The 12183-nt window shown below is 60.9% G+C and overlaps 1 protein-coding gene across 2 annotated transcripts; it reads left to right on the top strand.

Moving 5' to 3' along the window:
* The first annotated feature begins 96 nt into the window (after window positions 1-96).
* Window positions 97-3359, top strand: CKB (creatine kinase B). 2 transcript variants are annotated; one of them, XM_081050486.1, is made up of 8 exons: window positions 97-222; window positions 517-725; window positions 883-1037; window positions 1108-1240; window positions 1518-1689; window positions 2351-2474; window positions 2699-2888; window positions 2969-3359. In XM_081050486.1, exons 2-8 carry the CDS (start codon window positions 533-535, stop codon window positions 3145-3147), a joined length of 1146 nt encoding a protein of 381 aa, XP_080906612.1. In that variant the 5' UTR covers window positions 97-222; window positions 517-532; the 3' UTR covers window positions 3148-3359. The 2 variants fall into 2 exon arrangements, with proteins under 2 accessions (XP_080906612.1, XP_080906613.1); XM_081050487.1 differs by having other exon boundaries at window positions 220-422.
* Window positions 3360-12183: the final 8824 nt, after the last annotated feature.

The raw sequence follows: 12183 nt of genomic DNA, 5'->3' as shown, positions 1-12183 counted from the left end.
GTGGGCGGCCTTGGGGGTGGTCGGGGGCCGCGGGCGGAGGACAAAGCAGCGGCACCACCCCGCAGTGCAGGCCAATGGAATGAATGGGCTATAAATAGCGGCCAATGGGCGGCCCGCGTTGCGTCCCTTAAGAGCCCCGGGAGCGGCGAGCGGCCGCTGTTTGCCAGCGCCGCGCCCGGAGTTGCTTAAGGACCGAGCGCTCCCCCTACGCCCGGACGCCTGGTGAGTGGGCCCGAGCGCTGGGGATGGCCGCGCTGGGCGCCGGGGCGGCGGCGACGCTCACCGAGGGGCCCCGGGCACCGTGCGCTCCGGACGCGCCCGGGCAGGCAGCCGCGAGTGCGCGCTGGCGGGTCCGCGGTCCTTGGTGGTGCCGGCGCCCTCTGCCTGCGCTGCGGACCCCGCTGCCCTTGGCCGCATCCCAGGTTGGCTGGGGGCCAGGGCCGCGGGGTCCTGAGTGGGGTGCAGTCCGGGGGAGGCCGGCGCGCCGGGTCCCGCTGATGCCGCGTCTCCCCGCAGCCCGCCGCCCGCCGCCATGCCCTTCTCCAACAGCCACAACACCCTGAAGCTGCGCTTCCCGGCGGAGGACGAGTTCCCCGACCTCAGCAGCCACAACAACCACATGGCCAAAGTGCTGACCCCCGAGATGTACGCGGAGCTGCGCGCCAAGAGCACGCCGAGCGGCTTCACGCTGGACGACATCATCCAGACCGGAGTGGACAACCCGGGTAGGCGCACCCCCATCCCGGGGTCAGGACACTCCCGGGGCTAAGGTCCAGCGCCCTCCGGAACCCCTCCCGGGCCAGGGTTCCCGCGCCCCCGCAGGGTCCTCGGCGGCTTGCTCAGGCCTGGCGGTGACGTCACTGTCCCCTTGTCGCCCCCCAGGCCACCCGTACATCATGACCGTGGGCTGCGTGGCGGGCGACGAGGAATCGTACGAGGTGTTCAAGGAGCTGTTTGACCCCATCATCGAGGACCGTCACGGCGGCTACAAGCCGGGCGACGAGCACAAGACTGACCTCAACCCCGACAACCTACAGGTGCGGGCTGGCCCGGGTGGCGGGGCGGGCGAGGCGTGGCGTCCGGGCGCTCACGCCGCTCGGCCTGCAGGGCGGAGACGACCTGGACCCCAACTACGTGCTGAGCTCGCGGGTGCGCACCGGCCGCAGCATCCGCGGCTTCTGCCTCCCCCCGCACTGCAGCCGCGGGGAACGCCGCGCCATCGAGAAGCTCGCCGTGGAAGGTAGGGGTCTGCCCGCCCCGCCCGGCCGCCGCCGCGTCCCGGCCCCGCCCCAGCTTGTTTACCAGTCACCCGAGCCACCGCCAGCTCTTATCTGCGCGCGCGGTCCGGTTTCCCGAGAGACCGAGGCCCGGCCCCGCACCGACCGCGGCCGGGCTGGGCTCCCATGGACTGGGCTCCCACGGGGCTGTGCGCGCGTGGGGAGGTGGCGGGCCCGGGCTGCCCGCGTGGGGGTGGCGTCAGGGCCCGCGGCGTGGCCCCTGAGCGCGCCCCTCCGCAGCGCTGTCGAGCCTGGATGGCGACCTGGCCGGCAGGTACTACGCGCTCAAGAGCATGACGGACGCGGAGCAGCAGCAGCTCATCGACGACCACTTCCTCTTCGACAAGCCCGTGTCGCCCCTGCTGCTGGCCTCGGGCATGGCCCGCGACTGGCCGGACGCCCGCGGCATCTGGTGCGTGACCACTCCCCGCCCCGCCGCGGCTCCCCCGCCTCTGCGCCCCGCCCTCGCCCAGGCTGACCGGGAAGCCGGGGAGGCCGCGCTCCTGGGACGGGTTTGGTGCCGCCCAGGCCTCCTGGCAGGTGACTGACCGCGCAGGTGCCCGGAGGGACCGGCTGATGGAGCCGCAGCCTCGGGATCTTAGAGGTGGGGACAGCTCGTGTCGGCGTCTCTCCTCCGCCCCCTCTTGGGAGCGGGAGCTGCTTGTTTTCTTCCTCACCCGCCTGCTTCCCCCTTCCTCTGAGGAGCTGCCAGGTGCTGGGTGACGCAGAGCTTCCCGGTGGAGGCTGGGGGAGGGCTTACAGCCTCCCGTCCCCGCTGTCCGGGTGGGGCGGGCCGCAGCGCCCAGAGACAGCGCTTTCCCCTGGGGGGCTGTCCGGGCTCCCCCGCCCCTTACCTCCTAGGTTGGTACCTGGCCCCAGGGCACGTGACTGGCAGGATGGGGACAGTTCAGGGCTTTTTGGACGCTTTCTGAAGTGTCCTGCGTGGAGGGAGCTGGGCTCTGGGTATATGTGCCAGCAGCACCTCAGGGATTTGTGAACCCCCTCGAGTTTTCCCGGATGTGCGCTGAGACCGCAGTCCCGGGAGGAGCCTTGACTGTGCCCCACCCCCCCAGGCACAATGACAGTAAGACCTTCCTGGTGTGGATCAACGAGGAGGACCACCTTCGGGTCATCTCCATGCAGAAGGGGGGCCGCATGAAGGAGGTGTTCACCCGCTTCTGCAATGGCCTCACCCAGGTCAGGCCTGCCGCCCCCACAGGGGCTGGCATGAGTGGGCTTCCGTGCCAGGGAGGGGCAGGGCCAGGCCCCAGAGCTCAGGCAGGGATGTGGGTGCCCAGTCAGCCTCCCTGGGGAGTCCGGTCGCAGTCACCTCCGGCTCCTGCCTGGGGCTTCCGGGTCCCAGCTGGTCCCGTGGGGGAGGGCGTCTCACAGGCCTTCCCTCTCACCCTCTCCACCGCCAGATTGAAACACTCTTCAAGTCTAAGAACTACGAATTCATGTGGAACCCTCACCTGGGCTACATCCTCACCTGCCCGTCCAACCTGGGCACAGGGCTGCGGGCAGGTGTGCACATCAAGCTGCCCCACCTGGGCAAGCACGAGAAGTTCGCGGAGGTGCTCAAGCGGCTGCGCCTTCAGAAGCGAGGCACAGGTGAGTGGGGCAGGGGCTGCGGGCAGCTTTCTCCCCCTGGGGCGCCCACCCCAGCCCTGCTGACCTGGCTGCCTCCCCAGGCGGTGTGGACACGGCTGCTGTGGGCGGCGTCTTTGACGTCTCCAACGCAGACCGCCTGGGCTTCTCGGAGGTGGAGCTGGTGCAGATGGTGGTGGACGGCGTGAAACTGCTCATCGAGATGGAACAGCGGCTGGAGCAGGGCCAGGCCATCGATGACCTGGTGCCCGCCCAGAAGTGAAGCCCCAGCCCGCACCTGTTACCACCACCAGCCCTGCTGCTTCCTAACTTATTGCCTGGGCAGTGCCCACCATGCACCCCTGGTGCTCGCCGCCGCCCGGCGGCTGAGCCCTTAGCCTCGCTGTAGAGACTTCCTCTGTCGCCCTTGGTAGAGTTTATTTTTGTGATGGCTAAGATTTGCTGATGTCGAAATAAACTAGGGTTTTGGCCTGCCCCGAGTCTCTGAATGCCGCCTCCCCTTTCCAAGGGCAGCCAGGCCATGGGGGCCCGAGTTCTGGGTCTGCCCCTTCCGCTTCACTTTCTGTCAGATGGGACAGTATCCAGGAGGCGGTCACCCTGCTGTTGCCACCCATTCCTATTCGGAGAACCCCTCCTGGCTAGCCTGTCTGCTTGGTGTCCCTATAGGCCTGGGGAGACTGGGCGGAGGGGCAAGGAGGAAGAGCTCCAGGGTGGCAGAGGCATTGGGGCCTGGGGGTGGAGCCTGGCACTTTGCTCAGCCCCATCTTGCAGAGTGGGGGAGGTGTGGACCCTGAGGGGAGGGGGCAGGGAGCAGGAGCCCAGAAACTCGACACCTTTCTGTTCTGTTCCTCTACACCCCCCAATGCCTACCCCACCACGCTGATCCTCCTGCAGTCATCCTGGCAGCCTCTCCCTGCCCCCCCTTCCCAACACCTATCTGCTAAATCTCTCCACTCCCTCCCAACCTCCACTCAAGCTGAACGGACACCCCCAGGCCCCTAGGCCCAGGCCTCCAGTCGCTTCCCACATGGCTCCCTCCCTGCAGGACTCTCAGGTGCCCTGGCCTCTTGGCCTCCAGGGTGGGTCCCCCTCAATAGGGTCCTGGGCCAGGAGGGGGTTGGGGGCTGTTCTCCTTGGTCTGTTTCCCTTTCCAGCCACTCCCCAGCTGCTGCTGCCCCTGACGGAATGGGCCGGGACTGGGGAGCAGAGGAGGGGCCTGTGAGCTGGCCAGGGCTGGGCTGTCTCCCTTCTCCCGCTTCACCGCTTTGAGGAGTCTGTGCTGCCACCTGCTGGCCAAGGCGCCTCTGCCCGGCCACCCCATTGCCAGGGTCGGGCGCCCCAACTCCTCCAGCTTGGGCAGGCTGGCCTTACCCTCCCTGCTGAGGTTACCCCACAACCAGGAGATGCCGGGCATGGCCTCTGCACCCACCATGTTCTGGGCTGGGCAGTCTTCCTGACCAAAGGTTGTGGGCTCTCGTGTGCCAGTACCAGTACCCGGGGGCATGTCAACCAGGCCCTGGGGCTCAGGACCAGCAGATGTGTGTGGGGGGGTGGGGGGCAGTAGTAGAGTAGGAGGTGCGTCCTGGCATCTGTCTCGGTGGCCAGGCTCGGTCTGAGGGCCCCATGTAGGCGGTGTCCGAGCTGGGCTGGCCCCCTGATGCACAAGGCTGGTGGCGGGGAACTCTGCACCCATCCTTCGGGCCCTGGGCTGACCAGCCTGGGGTCTGGGGCCTGCTCTGGGCCCACCCTTTCGCCATGAAGGGCCAGGCCAGAGGCACACATCACACAGGGCTCCCTTTTTCTTGGCTTCAGTGTACATCTCCGGCCAGTGAGGGCTGGACCAGGCCACACGGTGCTTTGCAGACTGTCAAGTCTGATGACTGGGGACAAAGGGTTGTCCGAGCACGCCCCCTGGGAAAGGCCTTGCCCTGCAGAGGGGAGGCTGAGGGTGGTGCCCACCCACACGAGGCAGCAGGAGCAGTGGGAGCTGCCTGGCCTTGCTGTGTCACCAGTACCTGAGCCACTGCCGTGCCCAGGGAGCAGCACTGACAGCACATGGCCTCAGGGGCCTGACCAGCTCTGTCTGCCCCCTCCAGCAGAAGGCCCTCCTGTGTGCTCAGCCCCTCACCTCTGCTTGGGCAGAGCCTGGCTGGGGGCACAGGCTCAGGAAGAGTGACTGTCCCCACCCACCCCGAGGTATGCACAGCACATTGCCTTTTGACAGAATGTTTCAGAGGGCATGTTTCACCGTCTCCACTATCAGGCGCCGGGGCGCTCCGGGAAGACCAGGGGCACGCCAAATGAGCTGACACCTGGACTCGCCCTGTGCAGGCCTCTCGGCCCGTCATCCAGGAAGGCGGGCGGAGTGGCAGGGCCTCACTCTGGACTTCCTCCCAGCCCTGAGGCCTGAGCCCCACCTTTCTCCTCCTCCACCCAGCTCCCAGGGACCTACAGGGCAGACTCAGAGCTACACCTGACTCTACACCAGGACTGCTCTCCTGGGCCACCTGTTTTCCTACCCAATCATTTCCCTCTGTCTCGCTGATTTCTCATTTCCTCGTGCTGTACTGAAACTTTCTGGGACAAGGCCTCAGCTCAGCAGTCCATGGACCCTTTGACTAGCGCCCCCCACAGCCCCCTTTCCTCTGGATTCCAGAGATTCAAACGGGGAGAGTTTAATTTTCCCTGAAATCACGGCCAAACGTGGGATGTCTGAGAAACGCCCTACCACACGCTATTAAGGGAACACACCATTTTCTTCATTCACTGTCTTGGGTGGAGTACAGACAGCATTCAAACCTGCCACTGCTACTGCCACCACTGGTGGGAAATGAGCCCACTGAGCAGCAGGACCATTCTGTGGGGGCCCCATCCCTGCGCACTGCTGGGCGCTTAGCAGCAGCCCTGGCCCCCAACTTCTAGATGCCAGCAGTATCACCCCACCATGTGACATGGAAAATGTCTCCAGACATTGCCAAATACCCCCTGGGGACCAAAATTGCATCCCTGCTCCTTTGAGAAACACTGCCCTGCAGAAATCATTAAGAGACACAATTGCTTAGAACAGGGGACAACTGCCAGGACTTCCAATATGAAGGGTCCATTAACAAGCCAGGCTGCCTCCCTCAGAGACACTACATGCAGCCACCAAGTGTCAGAAGTCAGTGAGACGCCGACACACTTAAAAAGCTGAAGTGTCACACCAGGTCACCAAACAGCCTGTACTCTGAGATCCCACACAGAACATGGACGGAAAAACCCCGGGAACAGCAGTGAGCTGCGTGTGCGGGGGTAACATGTGACTTCCTCCTTTCAACTTTAGCTTTCAAATTTTCTACAGTGAACATGTATTTATTACTTGTATAAGCTGAACCAAATTCTTTTTTAAAGTGTTCTTTCTTTAAAAAATGCTCTAATGTGTCAGTTTGTGGGAGGCCACCGAGGCAGCAGGATGTCACTGTCACAGCTCCTCACTTGCTCTGCTGGGATGGATCACCACCCCTGGGCTGGGGAACTGAGGCTCAGAGAGGAGAGGACGAGTCGGGTGACCAGTGAGGCTACCCGTGTCCAAGTCGAGAGCTCTGTGCACTGCTCTATGACGTTCCAGAACATTCTAGCCCTCGAGTGTGCAGGACCTGCTTTTCTATTTGGAGCGCCTCCTCCAGCACCTTCGGGGGTGCCCACTGTGCTCACACGGGATCTGAGTCCATTTCCTTTTCCACAGGTAACAAAGGGAAATAATCTTTTGATGGTAAGAAGTCAACTTTCTGGGTGTGAGGCTGCCACCAAGCAGGGGACAGTAGTTACACTGGGAGAAGTGAGGCTTTTTACCTGTGACTTGGATGACAAAAATCGTGGTTTTTCCAAGGGTGCCTGGAGGCCCTCTGCAGGACCCACTCATAGGCTGGGAGTCTTCCCACCTTCCTCCCCAACCTGTCTTTCTAGAACTGGGCCTGTTTTGCTGACAATAGAGAAGTGAAGGCGTCTGCTTGTCAGAAGCCCTGACTTTCATAGCCTCCCGAATTGGGGCCTTGTCAAAATTTAAGGCTTGACTTAATTAACATTAAGACCCAGAAAAGCTAAAAGTACTCTTTCCAGCTCCTCCAGTTTCTGCTGAATCTCTGTGCACACGGCTGCTCGTGTGCCAGCAGCCATTTTCCCTCCGCTTTCGTAACAAAGCCCTGGTTCTGAGCCTGCCGTGCAGCTGCCAGCCAGAGGAGCACGCTTCCAGGATGACCCTATGCGGCCGTAACCACAGGGTAAAACGCTGCAGTGGCCATCTTGGGGTGTGAAGACAAGGGCCACCCAAGCCTGGTAGGCCTGCAACCTGGCGACAGCCAGCACCACTCCTGACCTGGCCATGAGGACCGGGGCTGGGACCCTGCTCTGTCATCCACTAACCCTCGGCAAGGTGGGACCCAGCCAGGTGCTGGCTGGTCTGCTCCGGGTCCTGCCAGGCTAGGAGGTGAATTTGTCCAGCAATTTAATTAGAACTGAGACCAGTGGCTCCAGAAACACAGTCTGGGGCCCTGCCATGCCAATGTGCGCCCAGGCTGGCACATGCAGACCCGACACTGATGGCAGTGGCACCAGTACCTCCAGGCTTTTCCTTTGCCAGTAGGTCTAACCTGGGGCTCCCTTCTGCATGTCTGCTGTCTGCCCTGCCCACCCAAAGCCCAGGGCTACCTCTGCCCAAAGCCCCAGGGAAGACTTCCCTGCCTGGCCCAGCCCTCCTTCCGGGAAGGACTTCAGTCCTCCCCCATCGTTCTTGGCAGTTACCCTGTGTCACTCTCCTGTCACACAACTGTACTGTTATGATGTCTCTTGAGAACACAGGCTTTGGGTCTTCTCCCATTCATCCCATCCCACCCCACTGGGCTGCTCCCATTGCCAGAACACGTGGTCTGTATTAACACATGCCCAGATCATTCTGGAAATACACACTTATCAAGAAAACAAGAACAAAAAACAAACCCAAAATCTCTATTAAATTTTCACTAAAATGAAGTCTTGTTTTGTCAATACTTCTGACCCAAACTGCCCCACACACAAGGTTGCACTTCAAATGAAACACTTTCAGAAAGAAACAATACAGTGTTACATAATCTTCCATACTTGAAACAGTTGACGCTGCCGCTTGGCAGGCGTGTGTCTGGGAGAAGAGGTACTGGAGCAGGGGAGCCCAGAGCCCCCGCCGCCTCCTGCTTTCTGAGCCCACAGAGGATCGAAGCGCTCGTCTGCCTGCGGCGAGGACTGGATAACACGACTTTCTGCCCAGGTCAGTCCCAGCGTTTTGGTTCAGTTTACGAATGACACGACACAAGGAAATGCAGCCCAGCACGATGTGTGTACCTGCACACGTCATGCCACCAAGACAAAGGTGCACAACACGGCCTTTCTGGCTAAAGGGCTCCCACCCACCACGGACAGGCCAAGAGCCACAGGACAAGCCCACCAATGTGCTCCTGAGCTCAGAGCTCACGGGGACGACCCAGGGGCAGGGACTGGGGCAGCAGCGGAGGCTGGCCTGAGGACACGAGCAGAGGAGAAGTGGCCCCAACAGGGCCCAGAGCGTTCAGGGGCTAGGGACTGGCGGAGCGGCACGGCTCCCGGTGTAGGGAAATGGCTCTCAGGGGACCCTCGACCAAAGGACTCTTGGAGCCATACTAATGAACAGGACTGCATATGCTACTTCCCAGCGTATTCCCATGCAAATCACGCCTGCTCTGAGAATGCCTCACACCTACCCACGCCTGCTGCTGCTCCCTCCCCAGGGACGAGGGACGCAAGTCAGTGCAAACCTCACTCCGGAAGGAGCCGGCTGCCAGGTGCCCCCACCAGCCTGCTTCCTCTCTGGTCCCCAGGGCCTGGCTTCTCACAGCAGTGCAGTCAGTTATGGTCTGATGGCAGCAGAACTCTACCCCGAAGCCTGCCAGGTCATCCGCGAAGGAAGTGTTGGGCTGAAGTCCCCTTAATAGAACAGAGGTGCATTGTGTGAGACACAGCTTACTGGGACGGCGACAAGACAGAGCCTGCCCCCAGCCCCCCCAGCCTTGCATGTGTTGCTCCTTCCTCTTCCACTGAGCAGACGCGGGGGTGCTCCGGCCTGTACCTGTCACCCTACCTGCCTCCCCCACCCAGACCCGCATTCCTTCGTGTAGCACTGGCCATCCCAGTTTTCACGACGGCGTCTGTCTCTCTCTGCCTGTGAGAATGAGCTCCCGGAAGACAAGGTTTCATCACCTGGTTTCTCTCTGGGTCTCCACAGCTCAGCACCGCTACCCTGTCCTAACCCGCCCAAAGTACGCATGTGGACGAAAGCTCACATGAACAAACCCGTCCTCTCCTGAAACACCTGGAAAGGACTCGGAGAAGCAAAATTCAGCGAGAGAACACAATTTTATCTTCAAGTAGCTGAGTGTTGGCTAAAGTTCCCAAGAGCAGGAGACACCACCGGCTGGCACAAGCAGCTCAGCGCCTTGAGGAAAATGCAGAACCAGCCAGAACTCTCCCCCAGCTCCCTGGGTGTGGGGTGCAAGCACCCTGACACGCGGTGCCCCAGCAGAAGTTTCCAACCAGCAACAGTGACTCCCCTCCCGCCTGAGGGATGAGTTCTAGAACGCCGCTTAAAATAGCGTGCCGAGGTGGGGCAAGTGGGCAGGATGGGGAGAGAGCAGGAGCAGGAACACAAGAGGCACAGGCTGGGCGGGGGGGCCACGTGTGACCAGTTGTCTCTTCTCAGGGACACCCCAAGCGGGACCCTATTTATCAACCCACTGGGTAAGAAGGTATTTTACCACAGCTAGAAACCACAGGAAGGAATATTCAGGGAGCTGGAAAAAGACATGAGAACCTGAGAATCCAACCAATCAATCCACCATACAAATAACAGCAAAGCCTAAACACATCAACTAGGCCAAGAAACCAAAGCCAGCAGTGACCAAGGTGCACGGTGTGGCCCCATTTCCCTGCCTTCAGGTCCTCTTGGCGAGCAGAGGTGACCCTTGCCCACCAGCTGCCTACCCTGTGTGTGGCGGAAGGCGGTGCGGTGCATGGTGCGTGCAAGCGCTACGAAGCAGATCTCACCTTTGGTTTGGTGCCCGCGACACAGCACGCAGCGGCGACAGCTCCTGCCCACACCCACACGCTTCTCTGACCTTCTGACTGTACACCAGCTCTCTCTGCTGCCAAGCCCCAGGAGCTATTCTTTTAACAGACTGAAATCCAAACTACACTGACTGTGGCACGGGGCACAGATTAAGGCCCTGAGCCAGGTGTTTCAACCCCTGACGGCCAACGTCGTCCGAGGGAAGAGCCACGCCTGTCCTTCCACAGCACTCGCCTGGGGACTGGCACGTCTGCCCCACTGAGCTGAACGATACAATATGGGCACTGGCAGGGCAGGCAGCTGCTGAGAGCAGGAGCACACGGACCGCCGGGGAGACCACCTGGCACCTCGGCTGTAAAGCAGGAAGGGCTCAGGGCTGCTGGAGACCAGCGGGACCTGTTAACAGTTTTCACTGAAGCTGTGCTTTCTAGATCTCTCTTGCCCATGCTTTATTATTATTATTACTTGAATACATTTTTTGTACTATAGACCAGGCACTATTCTAGGTACTTGGGATACAGAAAAAAAAAAGACAAAGACCCTCATCCCAAAGGGCTCCCATTCTAGGAAGGATGGGGAAGGCAGACACACGGGACAAGAGAAGCTTGTCAACGATGCTGGCTGCTAATGTCAGAGGCAGCAGGCCGAGAGGGCACAGCTGGGCGAGCAGGAGGGCTGGGTACGATTTTAAACTGATGGCCCGGATAGGCCTCTTTCAGGAGACAGGCGGAAGCTGGAGGGAGGGGAGGGCGCTCTCACCAGGCTCGCTGACTCTCCCTGTTCTCTGGGGACACTAGCAGAGGCTCGGGGTCAGGTAGGTGGCAGCATAGGCCTGCCAGCTTTCCTCACAGCAGCTCCAAGATCACAACTCTACACTTGAGAAACGGGGGGAATTTCCTTCTCAAGTCTGCTGGGAGGGCAGTGTCTGTCCTCTCCTGAGAGCCTGCTGTTCCAGGACTTCCGAGGCCTGGGTAAGCTGGCAGCGGAGAGGAGGAGACGGGCAGCGTGTGCTCGTGCAAGCTGCCGTGTGCACACCTGCCCGGTCCCTGCACCTGGCAGCGGGACTCTGGCGACAGCCCAGAGCGAGGGATGATCACCACCACGCTGACTTTCTAGAGGAGGAAACCGGGGGTCACGAAGCTGACGTCTGAGAACCAGGCTGCCTCGGTCTAGGGTATACACCCCAACCGCTGGGCCACACTGCCTGCTTCCCCTTTAACCAGCTTCGACAGCGGGGTGCCGTGAACCGGAGGTCCTGGAATGAAACCCAGCCTGCAGCAGTGACGAGTGGGGACAGGCGCAGCACCTCTCGTAGCCAGCGACACACTGCTTGGCAGAGAACTTTCCTGAGCTCACCCACACCTCATGGGTCCACTCTGCTATCCCTCCTGCTCCCTAGAGCCACCCAAGCAAGCTGGCTTCCTCCGAGTGTGGCCCAAACATGAAGAAAGGTCTCGGCCCCTGCCATGCCCCCAACCTTCCCCACCTGGGCCCTTCCATTGCTGCTTCTCATCCCGTAATTTCCCTCCCCGGGGACACAGAGGGGCCCAGATGCCCTACTTGAGCTCTTTCTGACTGTGATGATCACCCTGCTGTGACACTTATCACCCTGAATCTCCCCCGCTGCCACACGGCCACACCACACAGCCGGCAGCGCCTCTAAGGAAGTGTCACCTCTGCCTGGGTTGTGGCTCACAAAGCTCAATTTACAAAGCTGTTGGGGCTGTGTCCGCCTCATGGAGGACACCAGGTTCTACTCTCAGGGACAGTGACACCGGCAAAACTGTCAGGACACCTACAAAACATGTCCTCCACGTCATAGTACTTCCCCATTATAGGATCTCAGGGCAAATTATCAATTAACCAAAACAAAACCAAAAGCCAACCAAAGATCCCCTTAAAAGGAAAGTTCTAGGCCCCTCCTCACTCCTGACCTTTCTAATACCCTGGTCTGTGCCTCGCAGCTCTGCCTCCGCACCCCTGGTCTCCCTCCCTGGCACTGTGCTGGGGCGAGGGAGTGCCCAAGGTCACCGCACATCAATTCCTGGGCACCTGAGCAGGAACTGCCAGGACCGTACGTCAGGGACGGGTTTCACGGCAACAGGAGCGCGTTCAATGCACACAAGGTTTTTCTTGTAGATATCCTTCTCTAGGCTCCTGCAGAAACCTATGCTGTGAACTAATCACAGC

This window comes from Rhinolophus hipposideros (assembly GCF_964194185.1).
Source record: "Rhinolophus hipposideros genome assembly, chromosome: 5".
Classification (NCBI taxonomy): Eukaryota; Metazoa; Chordata; class Mammalia; order Chiroptera; family Rhinolophidae; genus Rhinolophus; species Rhinolophus hipposideros.
This window is presented reverse-complemented; position numbering and strand designations above follow the sequence as displayed.